Consider the following 24390-nt stretch of genomic DNA (forward strand, 5'->3'; position numbering starts at 1 on the left):
CCATATAAACACCTGGGCAAATGGAAACATGGATTTTCTGAATCCTTATACAATATCCTTTCCAAAAATGTATAGTATTGCAAATCCCCACAAAAATCCCACGAAAGTATATAGTGAACCTGACTACACCCCTAGTACGTGTCGTTTGGGAGGGCGGCATAGAAGTCAATGAGACTGTTGGGCTTGAATGCGTCTTTCAGAACATCACAGTTCTGTAACTCGGCCAACTCAAACTGATAAGAAGGCTGGGCTTCATTGATGTCGGCAAGAAAGGGGTTCTGGAAAAGACGGATTTATTTTGCATTAACATGTAGTATCTGGAATCGCACACCGAACTCCGCCTTCAGCATTTCCAGTGCTTCCACACACTTTTCAGCTGGGAACGGGACCGCTGGGTTCTCTGCAGAGAGGTTTTGGGTAGCAGGGAGATGGATGAAGTTGTGCTTTTTCACTTGTTCCAAAAGCAGCGCAAGTTTCCCCTCAAATGCTTTTATGTGAGAATACATGTCGCAAATGAGTTTCCCCTGGTCTTGTAGCTGCAAGTTAAGGCTGTTCAGCATTTCTGTCACGTCTGTTAAAAATGCGAGGTGCCATTTCCATTCTGGGTCGATCAGCTCTGGGACCGTTTTGTCTTTTGAATGAAGAAATGCGTTAATTTCGGGTAGCAGCTCGTAAAAATGCCTCAAAACTCTGCCCCGGCTCAACCATCGGACCTCTGTGTACATCGCCGTGCGCAGACTCCAGTTCAGACAGGAATTGTTGGAACTGCCTGTGTTTAAGTCCCTTTGCTCTGATGAAGTTTATGCATGACACCACAACCTTCATGACAGAATCCCACTTCAACACTTTGCAGCACACCGCTTGCTGGTGAATTAGGCAGTGGAGTTGTAGCGGGACGGTGAGACCCCATTCTTCCATCTCCCGGTTCATGCGTCCTATTAGACCCCGAGACGCGCCCACCATACTAGGAGCCCCGTCAGTCGTGATGCTGGCAAGCCTTGACCAGTCTAGGTCCAACTCTTCCATGGTTTGGCATACTTTGCCGAAAATATCCTCCCCCGTTGTAGTCCCTTTGAGACTTTGGAGGGCTGCCAGCTCCTCGCACATCTCAAAGTTTGCGCTAACTCCACGAATAAAAATGTATGTGTCTTGCACGTCTGTGCTCTCATCCAGTGCTAATGAAAAAAAGTCAAATTATTTCGTCTTCTGCTGCAGCTGGGCATATACATTACCCCCGATTTCTTCAATGCGTCTGGTGATTGTACTCGCCGACAGACTCACGGTATTAAATACATCTTTCTTCTCGGGACACACCTCTTCCGCGACAGCATTCAAACATTTCTTGACAAACTCTCCATCAGTGAAAGGTTTACCGCTGCTTGCTATCAGTTGAGCAACCCGAAAGCTGGCCCGAACGGATGACTGGTTCAGCTGAGCTTGGCGTACAAATGTATTCTGCTGATCTAACAGTCCACTTTTTAGCTTTGAGAGTTTGCAAGTTATCATACTTGTCTTTGTGACGGGATTCATAGTGACGGCGCAGATGAGACAAACAGCCTTTTCTTTGCATTGAACAAAAAGATAATCCTTTGACCACTGCAGGTTAAATACCCTGCATTCTGAATACATTTTTCTCTTACCTAACCTTTTCGCCATTATTCCGTTCTATTTGACAGGGGCTAGTCTAGGATTCGCGTGGCCAGACTGAAAAAAAATCATAATGCGTCTCTGGTATTGTTCAGGGGGCCGGGCCAAATGTGGAAGCGGGCCGTATTCGGCCCGCGGGCCTTAGTTTGGGGACCACTGATGTATAGGATCTACAGTGTACATTATGTACAGACATCTTGGCTGAATCTAAACTGAACAAAACCCTCACAACATCCTTTTGTTTCTTTTTTTGTGTGAATGTTTGTGTGGTCTTACAAGGATTCAAAGTAATGGTCATGTTTTCAGTTGGTCTAAGCAGGCATTCCAAGTTACATTTCGGCCTCGCCACACACGCCTACACAAACTTCCGCTCACGATAACAGGTTTATACAAAGAAGAAAACAAACATAAGAGAAAATAAACACTACATTTACTTCACACTCTTTTCACCAAAAGCAAATTGGCAAAGAAAATAGTTTCCTATTAACAGGGAAATAAAAAAAGACATGTTATGCATATTTTCAGGTATTTAATGCCTCGACTGAGACATGTTTCCATGCTTTAATGTTCAAAAAGGCTTATTTTTCTCATACTGCCTGTGCTGCAGCACCTCTTTTCACCCTCTGTCTGAAAGCAGAGCCCAGTCTGCTCTGATTGGTTCGCTGGCCGGCTCTGTTTTGGTTGGCCAACTGCTAAGAGATGTCCAGCCCCTTAGCTTATCACGTGTTATGTGTCGGAGCGCTAGCTAATACAAGCTTGAGTGTTACACATTACAAAGGAGTCCAATGGAGGCGTTTCAGGTGGGGGGATTGTGTGGGAGAGAAACTCCCTGTGGCGTGAACCTTGAGATTTTAGCCCTTGCAGACCATTTATATCCACAAAAACCTATATAACACACTACACTACAGGAAAGGGAAATGTTATAGGAAAGTCCACACACTCTACATTGAAAACAATATAAACCCTTTATAAAAAAAGTATAACATTGATTAAGGAACAATGGGAAAGTATGAAATGTAACACCTTAATGTAAATGTGCCTTTCAGAATGAAAGTCTCAGCGACACCCTCATGTACAGGAATGTACTCTTTGAATGCACTCTATAAATAATGGAGCAACATCATAAACACTGCCACACCTTTCCCACAAAACTGCATACTGTCAAAGAAACTCTCAAAGACAGCGAGTTCTCTCTTTTACAAGCCAATTATCCCTCTGCTGGGGAATATTCCATTTCACCATCTGAGTTTCAGTTAGCTACGCATTCCTTGGTAAACTGACAACACAAAACCCTCAGATTCATTACCTCACCCAAGATTTTTTATTTGTACCTAATAAGATTTCAATTAAGTTAAAATACTTCAAGTTGAATTCATTTGTTGTGTTGGTTTCTGTGATTCCTTTGATACTGTAGTGTACAGGCATTGTTCTTCAGTTTCTCCTAATTATCACATTGACATCTATGAACTTGTGTGTGTTCAGGGGGTGTGTGCATCTCCCAGTCTGTGAAGATTCCCCGGGAGCCCAAGCTGGGGGGGTTTGACAAGATCATCCGGCGTCTCCGGGAAAACCCGAACGCGAGAGTCGTCATACTTTTCGCAAGCGAAGACGATATCAGGTAAGGCCTGGTAATAACTGCTTTGAAGATTAGACTGCAGCAGGCAGGGAAACATGTCGGAAAACATCCAATTCCTTCCAGCTCTGCTTAACCACTGTGTAATGAATTGCAAAACAAAATCAAAGCAGAGCTGGTCGGGATGCTGACCTTATCCATGAAAACATCTGTCACTTCACCTTTGCAGGCGGCTACTCCAAGCGGCTAAAAAGGCCAACCAGACAGGTCACTTTATCTGGGTGGGTTCAGACAGCTGGGGCTCTAAGATCTCTCCGGTGGTGGACCAGGAGGAGATGGCGGAGGGAGCGGTCACCATCCTGCCCAAGCGGCAGTCCATCAAAGGTACAGAGAAGAGCATGGTACATATATAACATCTCCCTGTATAGTAAAACCATGTACCTATATGTTCACTTTATGTTATAGTGTGTAACATTGTTGCATTGATTCACTTGTCTTGTGTCTTATCTTTCCGAAATAAATCATTATTTATTTTATTGTTTTTTTTTTATTATCATACCTTTTACCTCCTTGTGTCTCTTAACCTGTTCACATTTGTTATGTTGCTGTATGTATCTGTAAAGCTCTTAACATCTGATCTGAGGGGAATTTCATGTTGTGTATTTTGTACTTGTGATGCTAGCCATTTTGTAAAGCACGTGCTGTATGAAAAGTGCTTTATAGATAAAGCTTTATTATTATTATTATTATTATTTTATAATTATTATTATATGCATTCCTCAGTGAGTACACTGTAAAAACTGAAACGTTGAATTTAATTAAATGTATTATGCCAACAGATTTAACATAGCTGTATATAAGTAGTAGGTTCAACTTAAAATTATTGCTTTTAACTAACCTAATATACAGTTATGTGAAACTTGATGACGTACTACATGTAATTAAAGTCAACTTTTCAGTTTTTTCATTGTATTCCTTTCATGTGATGCAGGGCTGTAGCTATTTGCAGAATAAAAGGTGCTTTGTAAAGCTTTATCTTTAATTATTTGATCATCAAAGGTCAAATGATATTCTGTCAAACAGATTAAACATATGCAATGATCAATGAATTAGACGGTACACATGAGGGTTTCACAGACTGCACAGACGCTGTTGTTTACACTGACGCTCACTGTGTCAATGACAATGTACCTATTGATCTGTCTAGGGTTTGATCGTTACTTCATCAGCCGAACGCTGGAGAACAACAGAAGGAATATCTGGTTTGCCGAGTTCTGGGAGAACAACTTCAGCTGCAAGCTCAGCCGTCACGCCTTGAAGAAAGGGTCCGGCCTGAAAAAGTGCACAAGTAAGACACTCTCCTGATGTGGAAAAAGCTTTTTAACTTTCTTTTTTTTTGCTTAAAGTTTTTAACCACCTTGAAAAACCTCCCTCTGATGTTTTGAGGCGAGTGACACATTTGGCTCACAGTGTTTTTTGACAGCATTGCCCACCTATAAAAAAAGTGGAGCAGCCATACATTTAATATTCAAACTCACAGTTAATCTCACAGCTCATTTCAGGCCCACACTATATTTCTGCTGAGTCCAGTGTGTTTGCCCACATGGCTATAACAAGTGGATGGCTCAGCTGGACTGCATGGTTAAAGCTTCAGGCTCGGAGCCATACGATAAACAGCTGCGGAAAGCACAATCTGTCTGGAGGTTGCACATTTTATTAAGATTTAAACACCAATTAGGTAGTACAACATATGTATTTAAAAGATGAGAGACAAAATATCAGTCTCTGGGGAATTCCTCACAGATGCTTAATCTTATTAGTTATGTCTTAGTTTTGAATTACTTCTCAGGAATATCCAGCATTACTCAGTCTCAATTACCCTCTGTTGCACTAATAATAGTTCATATAAAAATAAGCTTGACCCTAATAAACCAAAAGAATAAACATGAAAATGAAGGTCATTTAATGTGAGACGTTATGTAAGACACATGCTTCTTACTTGAGTGGCATAACTTTATACATGTATGTATAATAATTCTCAGATAATTAGGGCGGCAATTAAGATATTCCTGATAGTAATATTTAGCAGAGCCAGCATTTGTGCCTGGCCACAAAATGCATACAGTATTTACAGTTAGAGCATGTTTAAGCAAACAGTCAAACAATCTAATTTTGAAGCTTGAAGCTAGCAGGCGAGCTGATGTTAAAATGTCATTTTATAATGCTTGTGAGGATTGACCTTCTTGTTTTCACATTAGCTTCATATACAGCAATTTCAAAAACTACATTTTTGTATATGACTAACACAACAACTATAGCTAAAATAATATGTTTTAATATAGCTGTAAAATCATTACATAACCAGGGCTGCACATAACTGGTGCGCAGGTGCGCATGCGCACCCCCCGCCATAAAAGGAGCACCGGATCATTTGAAAAAAGGCGCATTTGCGCACCGAGAGAGAGAGAGAGAGAGAGAGAGAGAGAGAGAGAGAGAGAGAGAGAGAGAGAGAGAGAGAGAGAGAGAGAGAGAGAGAGAGAGAGAGAGAGAGAGAGAGAGATTTTTCCCGTTCTAAATATACACATTTTCTAAGAAATGTATTGGCCAATCAGCTAGATGCTGCCTTTTGCGAGTTAACAAAAACACAACTGTTTTCAGTCCTGACCCCAAAATAGTAGAATATCAGGTCAGCGGAAAGTCTACACATCCTACATCACAGACTGAACATCTCTCTTCTGTATGTAGCCCTTAGTAAGGTCCAGCTTTAGGTGAAGCTAATGCATTAGCACTTAATCTGGGTGGCTTTATAGATAGGAAATATTCCTGCTCTTGCTTTTGAGTTTGTTTCTTCATGGTTGCATCATGCACTTATTGTAAGTTGTTTTGGATAAAAGCGTCAGATAAATGTATTGTAACTGTAATCTAAGAATGACATACGACACTCCAGTCTTCTTGATAATATAAAAATACAGCAGCGATGACCTCAATAGCTCATTCAGGGTCTAAAGGCTTTTAACCTCACACAGCCTTTACCCTGGACAGCAGAACGTTAAGCTCTGCAATTGGACTCTTCCGACACTAATCGTTGGTATAATTGACTTCTTCGAAGGCCTTTTATCTGCAGTCTATAATGTTGACTCTCCCAAAGTGCGGAGGCCACCTGAGGACTGAGCTCATACTACTATTTGCATTTGCATACAAATATTCAATTTCAGATTATATTTATTTTTCAAATATGACAGGATTTTGCCTTGGAGTGTATGCTCCTACATTATGCACACACAAATTTGAAATGAAAGCTATTGCTTTTTTAGTATTCATTTTAAGATGGTTTCATTTACAGCGAGTAGGGAGTAATGTAATAGAACAGTATTACAGTGTCACATAACTTCATTATGGCCTGTGCTACACACAAAATAGATATTTACATCATTACACAAGACAAAGTCAGATAATCGTCCACTATTATTGTCATACTTTCGAGTTCCTTGTCCGAGTGTATGCTTCCTTAGGCGGAAACCCGCTCTCCAGGGAATCCGAGGAAGAACCTTGTTGCTGTGAAGTGACAGTGCAGACCACTGAGCCACCACTCTGCCCTGCAGCCGGATGTGTGTGTGTGTGCACAATCTGCATACGCTGCTTTTCACGCAGATACTAGTTATAATAAACAAGAACGTGTCCTGACAGTATGCGAACAGTAAGTCCACACATGCATTTCAAGAGGATTTCTCAGACTTCAGTGCAAAAGAACACATCAAAGGAGGGAATCTGGGCAAAACAAGTCTTTTATTTTTTCAGCACATTAAAGCACAGCATTTATGAATGTGTGCAGGGCAGGCACTCCTCTAAACAAGTGCAACCTTGTAATGCGGAAATGGAAAGAAATACCAGCTATTTCAAATCATCAATATGAATTATGAATAGTCTTTTATATCATTCATGGAAATGGGTTTCATATATGAAAAAAATAACTTTCAAAGTCACACCATACAATTCTGTCTACTTTACATCTTTCAAAATGACAGCACAGTTAAATCAACACCTCTGAAAAACAGTTCCAACAAACCATGGAGGCCGTCATGCAGGAAATTGCAGCGTTTGTTATAATGTGTTACACTCCAGGTGTAGCTGTTAGCAAGGTGGAGCAGCAGCTGAGTTGTCATTGTCGCACAGTGCTGTATGCACCACTAATGGCTGTTCATTATGATTGTGTGATAAGATATAGAGGCTGAAGGTAATGTGATTAAGTTTCCGTATCATTTATACTAGGGCTGCACGATTTTGGAAAAAAATCGAATTGCGATTTTTCTGACAAATATTGCGATTGCGATTCGAATTGCGATATTTGTTTTTAAGCTTCCCAACGGAAGTTTATTGTAAAATGCGGCCATATCTCCGGCTAGGAAGGTCGCATCAACGTGCTCCCGTCTCTAGCACCCCTGCAGCCCGAGCTACGAGTGAAAGAACTAAACTTACATGAAACTTCCGTTGGGTTGCTTTAAAGTCAAGCTTCAGTTTAAGATTCACCCTGTAATAGAAACATGTGATGGAGCATTAACCTGACTCAGATGGTTGGTTTCACCAAAGCATCTAAAGCTCCATTGGAAGCCATTTGGAAAAGGGCAGGCACTTTCAAAAGCACTTGGCAGGTGATTGGATCAATCTGTCTATCACCTTCTATCATGGGCTACTTCTGATTGATTAACAATGGCTGGTACATGTGGAGCACAGCACTTCTGATTGGTGTGGATGACTGACACACAATAAAATAAAATAAAAAATTGTTAAAAAAAAAAAAGTAATTGTAAAAAATAAAAAATTCGCAGGCTTTGCGATTTGATAATCGCATCATTTCAAATCGCGATTTCGATTTAAAATCGATTAATCGTTCAGCCCTAATTTATACCATGCATTTAATATCCCTTATAATGAAAGCCTGTTCTCTTTATAATATCAATGTGACGAAAAACTTTGATTTGTCAGGTAGTTAATTCGCTGAGTTTCTATAAAATCTGACATTCTTATCTGACTAAAAGGTTTCTCAATTAAGCTCCAGGAAAACGTTTTATCACTTTCTACTGTATATTGACATTGCTTCATATAATAAAATTGACTATACCAAGTAATAGATTATGACTATTGCCTTATCCTGCTGTGCATAACAATGTAAAAGCTGCTTGGACATTGGTTCCAGATATAATAAAGGCTGCATTCACTATACAACCAAATATGGCCCCAAAACAACTCTTTCACCGACACATTGGCGTAGTGCGGAGTGCGGACTCATTTCTTTCTAATCCGATCTGCGTCACTTCCGTATTCGTAATTTAATTCCTCTTCGATCACTGGCCAATGCCCATGTGACTGCTGTGAGAAAGTCATAACAGAATTCATGTGTGACGGGAGATCACTCACCATAAAGGGTCATTGTGATTGGTTGAAACTACATTCACCAACCAAAGTGCCAGACACTTTCTGACACTGATGACCTTTTGAGTCGGGCCACAACAGCCCTGTTTTAAGAGGCTGAGCCCTGGATTATGGACATCCTTCACCTACACCTCTCACTCCACATTCATCTTTATATCCTCATCCTCAACATATGACAAGTATTGTGTGATATTGTTCGTTGCATGTGTCGGCAAAGATCTGTTCACATAGACGTTAAATAAGGAACACCTTAAACATAAATGTGAACATACTAGGCAGAAAGACTGGAAATTGGGAAAATAACATAAACCTCTGTAACCTGAACGTTGCTATAGAGATTTTGTATCCGGTTTCAAAGGGTTATTTACGTGATCATCAGGTTCACATTTGCTGTAATGGTGTCTACTGTATGATGACGTCCAATGAAAAGAAAGGATTACAGTGTAGTGATTCAAAACTCAGGAGATCATTGATGCTTATTAATTAATGTACTGTGGATTTAACAAAGGAAGGGCTTGTCTAATAGTAAACAACTAAAACAATACAAATTCACAAAAATAAATGCACTAGAGAGAAACTAACACTTTTACTCGAGAGGTGGGCTGTGAAACCAACGGCTGCCATCGTCTCCGCAGCCGGCACACAAGAGAACACAGAGGGTTATATGTAGTAAAACACTCAGGTGGAGAAGATAACGCTGATAGATGAATTAGTCTGGAGATTGGAAGGAGTGACCTCTGGTTACCTGCCAGCAGGAGAGCTGGCGAAAACACAGATGAGCTCCTTGGCGAGCTCCAGTGACGGTTCAGGAGCATGCCATCTGATCAGCGCCATGAATAACACTCCAAACTTGTTCACATCACTCAGGTGTAACATATGGAGCAGAGTGTGTGCGCAGCAGAGGTTTCAATTTGGCACCAATACAGTGTTTTTTCTGCTGTTGTGCATACATAAGCTTTTAGTCTCAAGAGAGTTTTATGTATCTGTCCCTGGAGTCATAATACGTAAGGTTACTGGAATATTTCCAAGCATCCATATTCATTCATAGGAACAGTGAAGATACATAATATCACAATTTGCAGCATAGGTTATAAAGGACAGGCAATCGTTTCAGTTTTCTTTACAGTTAACAATGCTTTAGTGCTTATAGTGGATGGACATGTAACCTAGTGAAACACACAGGCAGTAACTGTTAGTGGGATCAATTCGATGTGTGTTGGTCTTATCTTCAAACATCTTTTATCGTTGTTTTTTCAAATTGTTCACAAAAAATACTTTGGATTAGGGCTGTGCGATTATGGCAAAAATCATAATCACGATTATTTTGGTCAATAATTGATATCACGATTATTAAATACGATTATTCATTGACTTTGAAAACATCCATTTATTGAACTTTAAAACAAATTCAAATAATAATTTGAACAGTATCTTTTTAACTGTTGATTACCCTGAACGTATAATTCAACTGAAAAACCACTACAAAAATAAATGATACATTTATATTTACATTTAAATAAATAATATCAAAAATAATAAATACCAATAAACAAGATCAACAAATATTTTGGAGCGCACTTCCACAAGCTACTAAACATATGTAAATATGATAAATAAAAATACATTTGACTAAAATAAATTAGATCAAATATGTTGCAGTGCACTGTCACAACCAAGCAAAGCAAAATAATCGTGTTTTTCGATTATGTTGTTTTTGTAATTGTGGCAGGCCAAAATCGTAATTGCGATTAAAATACGATTAATTGCACAGCCCTACTTTGGATTCACAAATGTTTGGTTGTTATTTTTAGTCATCATAAAAACCATTAAGATAAGGATAAAAGATCATCTTTTAAAAATATACAAGTAGCATGAAACTGTGAAGCTGTTCACTTGATTTGTATTATATCTGCATGTTTTTTAAACAAGACAAGAAGCCTTCAAACATTACGAGCACTTACAACTAAATGCACAAGAATGAAAACTGAACAAATTAAAGCTATGCCACGATGTTAGAAAACGTTAATGAGAGCCACTTCACATACATCTTGTGCAGTCAACCAAATAATTGACTGAAGTGATCACGAATGCTGTAAGACATCAAAAACCAGTGAAAGTTAATGTAAAAGCAAATGATCCTTACATGATAGTATACTTGACTAATTATCTGTCTGTATTTCACATGATTTACTCTTTATACACCCTCGGTGCAGGAGTTCATTTCATGAGTCTTACCATAATAAGCACCTTCACTCTTGTCGGAGTGATTGCTGTAGACACCTTATAATGCAGTCGCTAGCTCTTCTCTGCCATTTTCATTACTGACTTTTAAGTGTTAAAACTTCACTATCAGCTCTACTTCATGTGGATTGAGAGTCTCGCAGCGTTTATTTGGGGTTAAGGTGTGACACTCGTGTGGTGCCTCTCCACCGGTGGAGAGCTTCGCAGAGTCTCTGAGCAGCTGTAAGAGAACTACATGGGGCATGCTGCAGAATTATCAGTGTCCTGAGAGGGTTCGACTACTCAACGTGATCAAAGGATAAGGAAAACAGGAGTGACTGGGAAAAAAGAGGAGACTTGTCTTTTCTATGTGAATAAGGGAGATGTAATACTGATATAGATTAATGGAGATAGCGGGGTAAGGTAGAGCAGAGACCTGTCTCACAGGCTACTTGTTTCTCCTGCATATTAATGATGGGGGAGCAGCAGGAAACGCAGCAATGCAGATAAACCAGGCATGTGCATTGCTTTCTCATCCAAAACACTTCCAAGCATCCATTGTGTTGTGGTGGCTAGATTTAACAAGTAGTTTTGAGAGATTCAATTTTAATCTGAGCAATGTACCAAAACCAGAACAAGTTTCTATTTTGAGGTCTGGCCAGCTCAAAGAATGTTGATTACGGCTTACTAAATTAACTGGCTAGTTTCGTCTCAGCTAATAAACATCAATAGTTGTCGACTTACATTTCAGTAAACAAACTAAATCATTAATGTTGTGATTTATAATTAAAACATCATCTTATAAAGAAAAACTGTTTTAAATCCTGACAAATGTAATAGATTTGAGTTTTAGTTGGATCATTTTTTTAAACGACATCATCTTTGGCTCCAGGGAACCTAACAGACATTTTTCACTGCTCAACATATATTGCATATAATCTAAATAATACCCATTTAGTTGAAAACATATTTGACAGACTAATCAATCAGGAACATATTTGCCCTAACACATCAATTCACATATAAAGTCAAATGTTAAAATGAACCGATAAAAGATAGAAGCCCCACACACACAGCACAAGTGTCAGATTAATTTAAGAGGCAGCCCAACCGTTTTGGCAGGAAGTACTGAGTGGCCAAGATGAACAAATTGTCAAAGGTCTCAGCCCACACACACTGTCACAAAATGTCTTGTGTGACATCTCGGAGAAGAAGAGACCCACACTTTGCTGCTGCTTTGCTTAATCAGAATGGATTTCTCTGGCCTGGAAAATGTGTGCGATAGAGCCAAAATGCCAATGAGGAGAGAGCGAGGGGGAGAGACGGAGGGAAGAGGGAAATGGTCTTATGCAGAAGAGACAATGCAAAGTTAGTGTGGGTGGCCTGCCAAGCCCGCTAGAGAAATATCACGCTCACATCCCTCTCACACCCACGCCGGCTCGCAGGATTCCCCATGGCACAGGCATGTGGGCCAAACGTTGACAATCTCTGTCCAATCAAGGCCCTGTGGCCCTTAATTACTGAGCCGTAACCTCTAACAATAATTCATGCATTTCAAAGCTCATGAGATAATCGGGGCATTGAAACGCCTCTGGAGCTGAAGATGAAGTGAACGAGACATGGCTAACAGAGGGAGACCTTTGCTTTGTGGGCTAGATCTCTTTCAGATTGAAGTGGCTATAGAAAATTGCTTGAACCTTAAGACGACAGTTGTTGCATGAAAAATGAGTGTTCTGTCACAAAAGCTTTGGTTATGCGTCACCATTATCTACAGTACATGAATAGAATCTATATGTGAACTCGGGTCATACACGTAGAGTGAATAGAAAACCTCATGCTTTTTACATGGCAAATGTAATATTATTTTGCGGTTCTCAGACAGAAAATGTGGCTGTATTTTCACAGAAACCACTACATACATACACAAATGACATCCTGTCTAAACATCAGTCAGGCTTCAGAAAGCAACATAGCACCATCACTGCCACAATGAAAGTGGTGAATGATGTGGCGAGTATTTTAGATAATAAGCAGAGTTGTGCAGCTCTATTTATTGACCTTTCAAAAGCGTTTGACACCGTCGATCATCGCATTTTAAAGCAGAGGCTAGCCAGTATAGACATGTCCAGCCATGCAGTAGGGTGGTTTGTGAACTACCTCTCTGAAAGGTCCCAATGCGGATGATACCGTGATGTACTGTGCAGGTCCCTCGATTAAGGAGGCTGTTGTTAAATTACAGGCTGTTTTTACGTAACATTATTCAGACTCAGCTCTCTGAACTAAAGCTTCTTTTAAATGTTGATAAAACCAAGGTAATGCTCTTTTCTAAAGCTAAAAAGACACCAGAGCCTGTTTTAGATATTGTAACTACGCAAGGAATAAAAATTGAAGTGGTTACCTGTTACAAATACCTTGGTATCTGGCTTGATGATTGTCTCACTTTTAAACTTCATGTCAATAACCTGCTTAAAAAAGCTGAGGGTTAGGCTAGGTTTCTTCTACAGGAACAAGTCCTGTTTCTCGCTTGAGGCCAGGAAAAGGCTAGTCACTGTGACCTTTTTACCTGTGCTGGACTATGGTGATTTGATGTATATGAATGCACCTGCCAATTGCCTGGTCAAGTTAGATGCTGTGTATCACAGCGCACTGAGATTTGTGACAAACTGTAAAGCATTAACCCATCACTGTACCCTGTATGCAAGGGCAGGTTTGCCTTCACTAACTGTACGGAGGCTCAGTCACTGGTACATTTTTATATACAAAGCCATGTTAGGGAAACTTCCATCCTATATCTGCTCCCTGATCTCACGGCGAATTGTAAGTGACTGCCTGAGATCGCATGCTGTAGTTTTATTAAATGTGCCAACTGCTAGGTCTGTCTTAGGGAAGATAGCTTTTAGATGTGCAGCTCCACTGTCTTGGAATAGTCTGCAATTGAAATGGAAACTGAGCAATCTGGTGCCACTAAATGTTTTTAAAGCTCGGTTGGATGCTACTCAATCGGAAGCTGTTGGTACCTGTTTATGTGGATAATTATGTAAATGATGCTGTAAGATGTCCTTTTGTTGTTCTATTTATGTTTTTATGTTTCATGTGGAACTACTTGAGCAGGTCTCCCTTGAAAAAGAGATCAATGATCTCAATGGGATTTATCTGTATAAATAAAGGTTTGAAATGAAATGAAATGAAATACAAATACAGTACATCCTAATGATTCATTATATCACTTAACTCTGCACCACAGGTAAGATTATGAATAAGGGTCATTATGGTAATTATAAACATGCAGGGACAAGGTGAACATGTATTTACGAGAGCATTTGTTCTGGTGTCACCTTGTTCCACTTATTGATGGGCCACTGTAAAGTGTTACATGACAAGATGAATCATTACTTAACATATATTTTTATTTACACCAGGATTTTTACTGTTTTTATCTACATGAGGCAGATCAAAATGGTGCCAGCAAATAGAAGTATGAATGCAGCACATGCACATATTGCTTGTTCGATTATAAGTGCACTTTAAAAAACGCATGAGCACTTTACTTGACTAAGAGTGATTTATTTGTTGTTGTTGTTGTCTCTTATTTATTCTTTGATAATGTTTAAAAGTGGATTAGAGAGCCTGGACAGATGCATTTCATTGCACTTTAATATATACTAAAATATGCTTGGACTAATTATCCTAATATAAAAGGTAAATGTGTTTTTATTGCTTTATTTATCTATAATTCAGAAATGTTAAGTGCTTTAAATGTTAGAAATGATAAATCGGCTTTATAAGGCAAGGAAAATCCAATCAACAAATTGCTGTGAAAGCCTCCTTTAATTCTTCCTTCTTTTTGACATTGGGTCTGTGATTCCTAATAAAGGACACATCCATTTTTTATTGTACAATGTTTCACAATTTCCACTGATAGAAAAACATACACTTTTGAACAAATTTGCTTGTTTTACTTTATACTCGGTCTTTACATTTTTATAAAGTGTAGGAACAGTTCTCTATCTTATCAATACATGTATACAAACACATTTTACAGACTTTTTTAAATATATTATACCGCCAAACCAAATTTCTTACAATTTTGTTTAGTGATTGTTATGCTAATCCATCAAATAGCTGTTGGGACTTTCATTTTTTATTTGTTGTAAATATGGAGGGAAACAGATCATGTAGATCATGTGGAATAGCAATTATTTAGGACATTTCAAAAAGATAATTAAAATTCCTTCTCAGAGTCTGCTGAAATTATTTAGGACATTTCAGCAGCATGTTTCCCTCTGTGTGCTTATTACCTGGCAAAGCTGAATGAATGCTTCCATTTGGCGTGTTTATACATATATGCAGCTCCATCATTAGCTCATCCCGGGTAATCAGGCTACTGTTAATCTCAATTGAACACACCTGCTATTATTAATCTCCTCTGCACATACAGCAGAGTGACATTGACAAGGCTTTTAGATGTGAGGCTCATGAGGAGAAAGAAGGAGTTGGGATTGGCATGTTGTATCTTCCTCTCAGACTTCACTCCTCATAGCAATTAACGACCACAAAAACCTATGGAACAACCTGGGCCAGGATTAATAAACCTCTATCACAAGTCATTACATTGAGCCTTGGAGCGGATTATCCCTGTCCACTGAATGGATGTCTCAATTTTCTGCCTCTCTTAATTCCTAGTTGGACACTCAGTCATGCGGGTCAGGATTCGATCACAATGGGACATACTATATATATAACTATTTGAAAAAGTTGATAATGAAAAATGGCATGGGGCATATATACCTAGGTAACAGTTATTTGAATAGACATGTAGGTCCAGGACCTAATGTGTACAGAATCACTCAGAGGGAAATCCATGTGTTCCTGCCGTGAGACGAGAAAGAGCTTTTGTTTTTAACTGATGAGATTTCCCGGCGGAGAAAAACCTTGCACTCCAGATATTGGAATTGATTCGCTTCTCTGCAGCGATCCAGATATTTACCTTCTAGCTAATTGCAAGAGGCAAAGCCCATTCGGTGTAGATGGAATAAGACTCACAGAGGAGGAATGCATTTTCTTCTATGGCTTTTGGACTGACGCCACACCTTCCATTTAAAAGGTTCAGCTCATTGCAAGTGCACAGAATTGTCCAAGGTGACCTGAAATGATCCAAAAGCAGTCTTCACTTGGGTAAAAGTGTCGAAAATATAGTTTTAGGGACTGTTGGCAAACACAAGTAGTATCCTCAAGTTATTCTATAATTGAGTTTCAAGATGGATCTCTTGATAAAAATCTTTTTTTTTTTCTACCATTATGGATATTAGTTGCCCCGGACAAGCACTAATATGCTGCTTCATCATCAGCCCACTTCACATGAGGATCAGGGACAAAATCACAAGTAGATAATTCTTTAAGCTCGACCCATTCATTGAAACCCCCCTGAAGTGAACACATTTTCTTGATTGAATGATGCGGCTGATTATTTCAAATACACTTGTTGAAAATCCTTTTCAGTCTCCCTCAGGAAAGTTTAAACTACATTATTACAAATGTCCGATTCAACCTCACACTTGACATGGTTACCAGTGAGCCAAATGAGGGACGGCACATGATGCATTTCCTCTGATTTAAACACATTGTTTGCAATTTGTAGGTCACACAATGTCATAATGTATGTGACTTGTCTATGTTTTACAGATCAGGAGCGGATAGGAAAGGACTCCACTTATGAGCAGGAGGGAAAGGTTCAGTTTGTAATTGATGCAGTGTATGCGATGGCTCATGCCCTGCACAACATGCACCAGGAGCTCTGCCCGGGGACGGTGGGCCTCTGCGCTAAAATGGATCCGATCAATGGCACTCATCTGCTCAAGCACATCCGCCGTCTCAACTTTGCAGGTCAGTCCCTTAACTTGTTAATACTGGAATGCATGTGTTTCAACTTTCAAAAAGAAGACCAAATGTTAACATCCAGCCTAAGGCCAATTACCCAGTGTCACCTGGTAAACGCCTCAGTTCGAGAGGCTGTAAGGGCTTGAAATGGTAAAAACTGGAGTGGGACAGCACTTTGTGGTGAAATATCAAGTTACAGCGATGTTGCCAAACATTAGTGTAGTTGTTCAATTCCCAGACCCTGCAATCCACGTACATTTGTGCCTCAGTAAGATATTTAAACTAAAATTGGTCGCGATGGCCAACGGTGTGCGAATGGGTGTGAATCTGATTCTCCCTGAGCAAGTGGAAACTTGTACAGTAAAGCAGCCTCTGCCTCTGAATGAGTAGGCGTGAATGGGTGACTGTTTATCTGTATCTGTAAAAGCACTTTGAGGGGTTGTAACAACTGGAAAAGCACTATCAAAATGAAAGAGTTCATTGTTAAATAATCAATTGTTTTGGAACAGCATTATTGAGCAAAATGAAAATAAATTGTTAATAATAAGAAGGTTATAAATTCAGGCTTACATTCCTTTGATCACATATGTTCCTTAATGTTAATGTTTCATGTACATTTAATATACCTGGTTTACCTCCCTCCTCTTTCGTTACCTTTCTTTTAATGCCTTCAAATTATGATTTGTTGTTCAATTCTATCAGCCATAGTCCGCAGAAATGGCTTTAAATGTCTACAAGGGCCCTCGAGCCCTTTAAGGAATTGACAGTGGAACTGATCCAAACCAACGCAATCTTTCCAGGAGTAATTGTTGTTCACCTGGAAACATTGGAAGGTTGTAAATCAAATGTATTTCATGTGCTGTAGATTACCTCAAGGGTCTTGGAAAAAGAATTATTGGAAATCCAAAAAATATTTCCTCCATATAGACGCCATCAAAATCTCATTCTTCACAAAGCAGAACCAGTTTCTTTCTTCTCTTGTATGCCACATTTTCAATTTCCTCCCAGTGACTACATGATACCAAGCTATCAGTCAAGTTCACGTTATGACTAATAATGAACTGCTTTCACACAAAGAGCAGTGATCCACAGTTTCATTTGACAGACAGTGCCTGTTTAAAGCAAAGCAATTAAAGACAATTCAAATTCCTTCTCAGAGTCTTGAGTATGCAGTGTTTGTACGGATAAATTATTCATTTGAACTCCTGCTCTTCAAGCTAATTTGTCATACTTCTTGCATTGGCAATCAATGTTTAATTCATCTCTGAGAAATAAAATAAATAATTATTTCAAAATGGGTGATTTAAAGGCATTCACGTGAATCACGTCACAGAAGATCAGGTTCATTTTACTAATGAAAGAGAGGATGCCACTGTAAAACACACCACTAAAGTCTCCCTGCACCACTGCTGCCAATGTGTTGTTCTCTACCGGACACATGACTCATCTCACTTCCCGATCCTGTATGCACTGCTGTTTATCCTTTGTGTTTATTTTTGGCGAACCAACTTGCATTTGAATCCCTGAGCACACTTTTAAATGAATGGAAAATGTAAGAGATGAATCATTGAAGAAAAAAAACCTATATGTTATAGGTGTTTCTTCCTTTTCCTGCAGTGTGTTATATTTGTAGGTTTTGGTGTATGTACATGGTCTGTAAAGGCTAAAATCCTAAAGTTCCCTCCAGAGGGAGTTTCTCTCCCACACACAAGGATGGGAACGATTAATCGAATATTCGAAGTTATTCAGGTATTCGAATATGAGTTATTAATTCTTTTTTTTTTTTGTTTTTTTGGGAGGGATGCCTAAGTTGATTACATATTATCAAATTGAATGATTCAATGTATACGACTGTGCCATAGCTAAATGTGTTAGTTGACGTCTAAAGGTGTGTTTTGCTCCGCTCACCGGTCCCTCACAGCGGGCAGAGCTGCAGGTGCTGATCTCTCTCTCTCTCGCGCGTTCGGTTATACTTCACTCGCGTTTATGTCCAAATCCATCTAGCTAGTTCTAGCTAATGATATGGCTACTGCCCCTCCGTACTCGCAGATCACGCAGACTCAAACCTCATCTTAGGCCCAAATGCGGCGCAAATGCGCTCCGCAGCCGTTGCGAGGTTCTGGCGCTAACAGTTCATGAGCGTGCTCCCCCGCCCCCTGTCAACACTCGCGACACATGAGTGGCCAGCCTAAACAACAATAACAGCTGCTTGGCAACCGTGTGTGGCGGCAAAGTGCATAGACATTTTGACTGGAGAGATTTAGTTTTGCCGGTATTCAACATATTTTACCAGTCCGGTAATTATTTACACTGAAGAGTCCTACACAACAGACATGGCGTCAAAAAGGAGTAATGTGTGGAAATATTTCGACCAGGTTAGTGAGTGCGGTGTAGAGTGCAAACTATGCTAAATTAAATTTGCATAGGCTACTATACATTGCTATACCCGCAACCTCCGTTCCAGCTGAGAGGGTCTTCTCTACAGCTGGGCTGATTGTGAATCCCTCCGCACATGAAAGCTGTAGGCCTATAGCTGTCAAACTGTGATCACCAGTTCAATACATTTGACAAATTCGACTTGGTTTCTAAACGTTCTACACTTATTTGAACATATATTTATTTATTTCCAAAAATTATTAAAAAAATGTTTTGGGAAAAAAAAACGTTTCGAATTTTTTTTTTTACCCAATTTTTTTTAATATAGGATATGTACATTTCGGTTAACCGCTTTTTGGGGGTTCGAATATTCGAATATACATTTGCTTTCAAATTCCCATCCCTAACACACCATTTACATGCACCAAAACCTATATAACACACCTGCCTGAAACGCTTCCATTGGATTCCTTCACTTACTTTTATGATATAATGAAATCACTATGTACCAGCGACGTGCAGTCAGGGGAGGCAGGGGAGGCAGAGCCTCACCTGTCATACTCATAGACTGGCCATACTACAATGTAACGGAAAAACAACTAAAGTGATTATGTATGATTCCAATCGCTTTTATAGTCAAAATCAGCAAATTTGCCGAGCTCCGCTACAACTACGGGTAGCGATGAGAAGTGAGGCAGGGACGAGCTCTGCCTCACGTAAGGCCACAGTAACTTGCTGGAGCGCGGGCACTAATTTAGCGCGGGCACTTATTTTGTGAGCGCGCTCAAGCCAGTTACTGTGTGGTAAGGTGAGGCACAGATGAGCTCTGCCTCACCTCAAAATGCGTCACCTCACAGAAACTGTCTGGAAAGCGGGGCACTAAGCGCATGCCTGTTACCATCTCACTGTAGGTCACCAATGTAATGTTTGTAGATCCCATTATTACATTTATCCTCGCCATCCATGGTCTCTAAATAACTTATTTAACGTATATGATATTTAGGCTCGCCGTACAACGGCAATGAAAAAAGCACCAGGGGAGGCAGCCATAACCTCTGCCGCACTGAAGGGGGCGCACGTGAGCCCACAGGTTCTTGTTGCTACTGTTATTCTACGCAGAGACGGTATAGACGCGAACAACAAACTAGACTTTTGAAACTAGAGGAAGATAAGGAGGACTTTTACAAAAAAGTAATAGAGATTGTTGTCCTTGTCCAGAAGGATAGCATGGACTTCATCTTCCAGTCAAGGTAAGACCACATTGGTAATGAAAATTGGATCTTACTAAGAAAGAACAATCCAATATTTAGATTGTGGGTATCCTTTTGTTGAACGGTCTGTTTTAAAATGAATCGAAACATCAGACCAAAAAAGCTTTTGAAAATAACAGAATATTTTGATTAAGGTCAGAATATAATATTTGTAAATCTGACCCTGAAAGAGTCAGTGCCTCACCAGCTGTTGTGTTCCGTGTATAGAGCTGTGTGTTTGTGGGAGCCCCCAGTGGCGAGTGATAATAGCGCAGCTTTATCTACAACAGGAAATAGTCATACAGGAAGTTGTGTCAGTCAGTTGGGAAATTACATGTGGCAATCCAGTTTTTGTTAGCTCCACAATCTGGCTTCATCCATCTTCTGGAGACTCGTTAAGCGCATTGTCTGTAAGTAAATATGTTAGTCGAAACTATATTAATGTAGAACGGTGTTTATTTCATAATTTGATCGTATTTCTTACCTTTTATTATGCAATGTTAAACTGCATCTGCACCACTAGGCCTAAGCTAACGCCTCATGTCAATGACAATGTAACAGTAATCCGCTAGCGTATTAGCTCGTTGTTAGCTTAGCCTCTTTAGCATATTAGCTCGTTGTTAGCTTAGCCTCTTTAGCATATTAGCATTTAGCTAAACTCTTGTTTTCTCTTCAGTTATAACATAGATTTGTTAGCCTTCTAAGTTGTCTAACTAGTCTAGCATGACTATAGCATGGTAATTTATGTTGTGTTTCCGTATACCTGTCATGTATACTTATCCCATTGCAACTGTAAAACAATGTATTTTTCTTGTGTGTTACAGTTTTACAATAAAGAATATAAGAATATTCAAGAGCTTCAGTAATCTCCAATTCAGAATCCCGTTCTCCTGGAATTATTCGAAGTTCATGTTTATGCTGACTGAATAGCTAGATTCCAGGAACATCTAGTGAGAACAGTACAGTAAAAAGACAGCATTACAACAAGCTCCACACATCGGAGAGCATCTACGTGGAACCTCAGCTATCTTAAACAACATTGAGCCACCTTTCACCTCAAGATGAGTCATGCAAGTTCCAAGACTGTCGGGGACAAAGCGGAACCTACGAACGACAAACTCAACGAGGAAACCCGGTCTCTACAAACCCGTTCAAGGGAAAGCGGTTCATCCCTCAGTTCAAATGCCATGCTTGCCGTCGCAAGAGCACGAGCAAAAGCCGAAGCAGCTGAAGCCAGAGCATCCTATACTCAGCGGGAGATAGCTTTAAAGGTTGAACAAGCCCGTATACAAGCTACACTTGAAGCACTTCAGGTAGAGAAAGAAAGGGACGCTGCTAAAGCCGAATTGGAAACCCTGGAAGCTGGCCTAGTTGAGAGTGATCTAAGATCTGCAGCCAAAAAACCTATCCCTCTCTCACCTCTAAAACGGCTGCAACATACGGAGGAATACGTGAAGGAGCAGTCACGTATTAAGTCATCACACCATTCCAATATGGACGAAGCCCCATTTCACACACCATATGTGACACGCCAATGGCAAACTGGACTTCCACGTGATGATCAAGGCAGCCTTCCCATCAAAAACAAGCATGGGGTCTCACACATAGGCGAACAGCCCTCCAATCAACACCAGTCTTCTACTCACCCACATGGGGCCTTCGGCATAAATCCACGTATTTCAGAGTACGACAGAACACCTACCAACCACGATCTTGCCAAGTGTCTGGCTCGCAACCAGCTCCTCACAACAGGCCTAAGCACCTTCGACGACAAACCAGAGAACTATTGGGCCTGGAAATCGTCTTTCAAGAGTGCCATTGCTGGATTAGACCTTACAGCAGGAGAAGAGCTGGACCTCCTCAGTAGATGGCTTGGCAGAGAGTCTTCAGAGCACGTTCGCAGGCTCAAAGCAGCGAACATCAGATGTCCGCCAGCTGGACTAAGTATGGCCTGGGAGAGGCTGGAAGAGACGTACGGCTCACCTGAAGCCATCGAGCGAGCTCTCTTCTCCAAATTAGAGCGTTTCCCAAAACTAACAAACAAAGAACCACAAAAGCTCCGTGAACTCGGAGATCTGTTGCTAGAGGTCAAAGCAGCAAAGCTGGATGGCTACCTACCTGGGCTAGCATACTTGGACACATCCAGGGGAGTTCATCCCATCGCCGAAAAGTTGCCCTATAATCTCCAGGAAAGGTGGATGTCATACGGGTCGAGATACAAACGTGATAACAACGTCAGCTTTCCTCCATTTCCTGTCTTTGTCGACTTCGTGCGCACAGAAGCTATGACACGTACAGATCCCAGCTTCAACTTCGCTGTTTCTCAAGCACCGTCAGAACCAAGAAAGGGCTCAGACAGGTTTACCAGAGCATCTGTATCCGTCAACAAGACAACTGTGTTCCCATCCAAGGAATACGGAGGTACAAATAAATCAGTTAACGACAACAAGCTCTGTCCCATACATGGGAAGCCTCATCTGCTGAAAAAGTGCAGAAGCTTCAGGGAGAAGACCATCGAGGATCGCAAACAATTCCTGAAAGATCACTCCATATGCTTTAGATGCTGTTCATCCACAGAACATCTCGCAAGAGACTGCAAAGCGGAAGTACAATGCGGAGAATGCCAGAGTGATCGTCATCCGTCAGCCCTCCATCCGGGTCCCCCCCAATGGACATCCAGGCCCTTCACCTCTTCTCCAGAGCATGGCGGGGAGGAGGACAAGGTCACCGAAGACGTCACCGCTAAGTGCACGGAGGTATGTGGAAGAGGAGTTAGCGCAAGAGCATGCTCAAAGATATGTCTCGTCAGTGTTTACCCTGAGGGGCACCATGAGAAATCAACGAAAGTCTATGCTATACTCGACGAGCAAAGCAACAAATCTCTGGTGAGGTCAGAGTTCTTCAGTGTCTTTAACATCCAAGGTGGTGAATTTCCATACACGCTGAAAACATGCGCAGGGCTCAAAGAGACAACTGGACGAAGGGCCCATGGTTACGTTATAGAGTCAATCGACCAGAAGATCAGTCTTCGTCTCCCTACACTCATTGAATGTAACCAGATCCCCAACAACCGTTCAGAGATTCCAACCCCTGATGCAGCTTTGCACCACAATCACCTGAGGAAGATGGCGGACGAGATACCATCCCTTGATCCGCAAGCAGAAATACTCTTGTTGCTTGGCAGGGACATCCTTAGAGTCCATAAAATCAGGAAGCAAATCAACGGGCCACACAATGCTCCATTCGCCCAGAAGTTGGACCTTGGTTGGGTCGTAATCGGCGACGTCTGCCTAGGAGGGGCTCACAAGCCATCTGTAGTGAGCACGCTCAAGACTGCCATCGGGGAAAATGGCCGCCCAAGCTACCTGCAGCCCTGTGGCAGTCAAGTGCAAGTAAAAGAAAGATTTGGTCACGACACTATGCACCAAGCTTTCCCAGTGACTTCTTCAGACAGTTCACCCTCAACAATAGATGAAGATAATCTGGGTCAATTCATCTTTCGTCGCACTCCCAGCGACCACAAACTCGCCCCCTCAATAGACGACACAAGGTTTCTCCGCATCATGGACAGTGAGGTCCATCAAGACAACTCCAACAGCTGGGTTGCTCCCTTGCCCTTTAAGACACCCAGACAAAGGCTACCAAACAACAGAGACTGTGCCTATAATCGTCTAATCTCACTCCGTCGGACCTTAGAGAAACGTCCCCAGATGAAGACACACTTCCTGGAATTTATTGAGAAATTGTTCAAGAACGAACACGCAGAGGTAGCTCCTCCACTGCAGGAAGGCCAAGAAGTCTGGTATCTCCCCTCCTTTGGAGTCTATCATCCGAAGAAGCCGGAGCAGATTCGAGTTGTCTTCGACTCTAGTGCAGCCTATCAGGGCGTCTCACTCAACAACGTGCTTCTCCGAGGCCCAGACCTGAACAACACCCTCATTGGTGTACTCATGAGGTTCAGAAAAGATCTCGTCGCAATAACAGCTGACGTCCAGCACATGTTTCACTGTTTCGTCG

General features: G+C 40.8%; 1 protein-coding gene across 2 annotated transcripts in view; it reads left to right on the forward strand.

Moving 5' to 3' along the window:
• The window catches only part of LOC117539523 (metabotropic glutamate receptor 4-like), a 221139-nt gene that overhangs the window by 164048 nt on the left and 32701 nt on the right, over positions 1–24390 (forward strand). For both annotated transcript variants that reach the window (XM_034205718.1, XM_034205719.1), the window contains exons 4-7: positions 3130–3265; positions 3450–3604; positions 4428–4568; positions 16553–16753. In XM_034205718.1, the coding sequence (XP_034061609.1) occupies positions 3130–3265; positions 3450–3604; positions 4428–4568; positions 16553–16753 (633 nt within the window). The remainder of the gene's footprint in view (positions 1–3129; positions 3266–3449; positions 3605–4427; positions 4569–16552; positions 16754–24390) is intronic.

This window comes from Gymnodraco acuticeps, unplaced genomic scaffold, assembly GCF_902827175.1.
Source record: "Gymnodraco acuticeps unplaced genomic scaffold, fGymAcu1.1, whole genome shotgun sequence".
NCBI lineage: Eukaryota > Metazoa > Chordata > Actinopteri > Perciformes > Bathydraconidae > Gymnodraco > Gymnodraco acuticeps.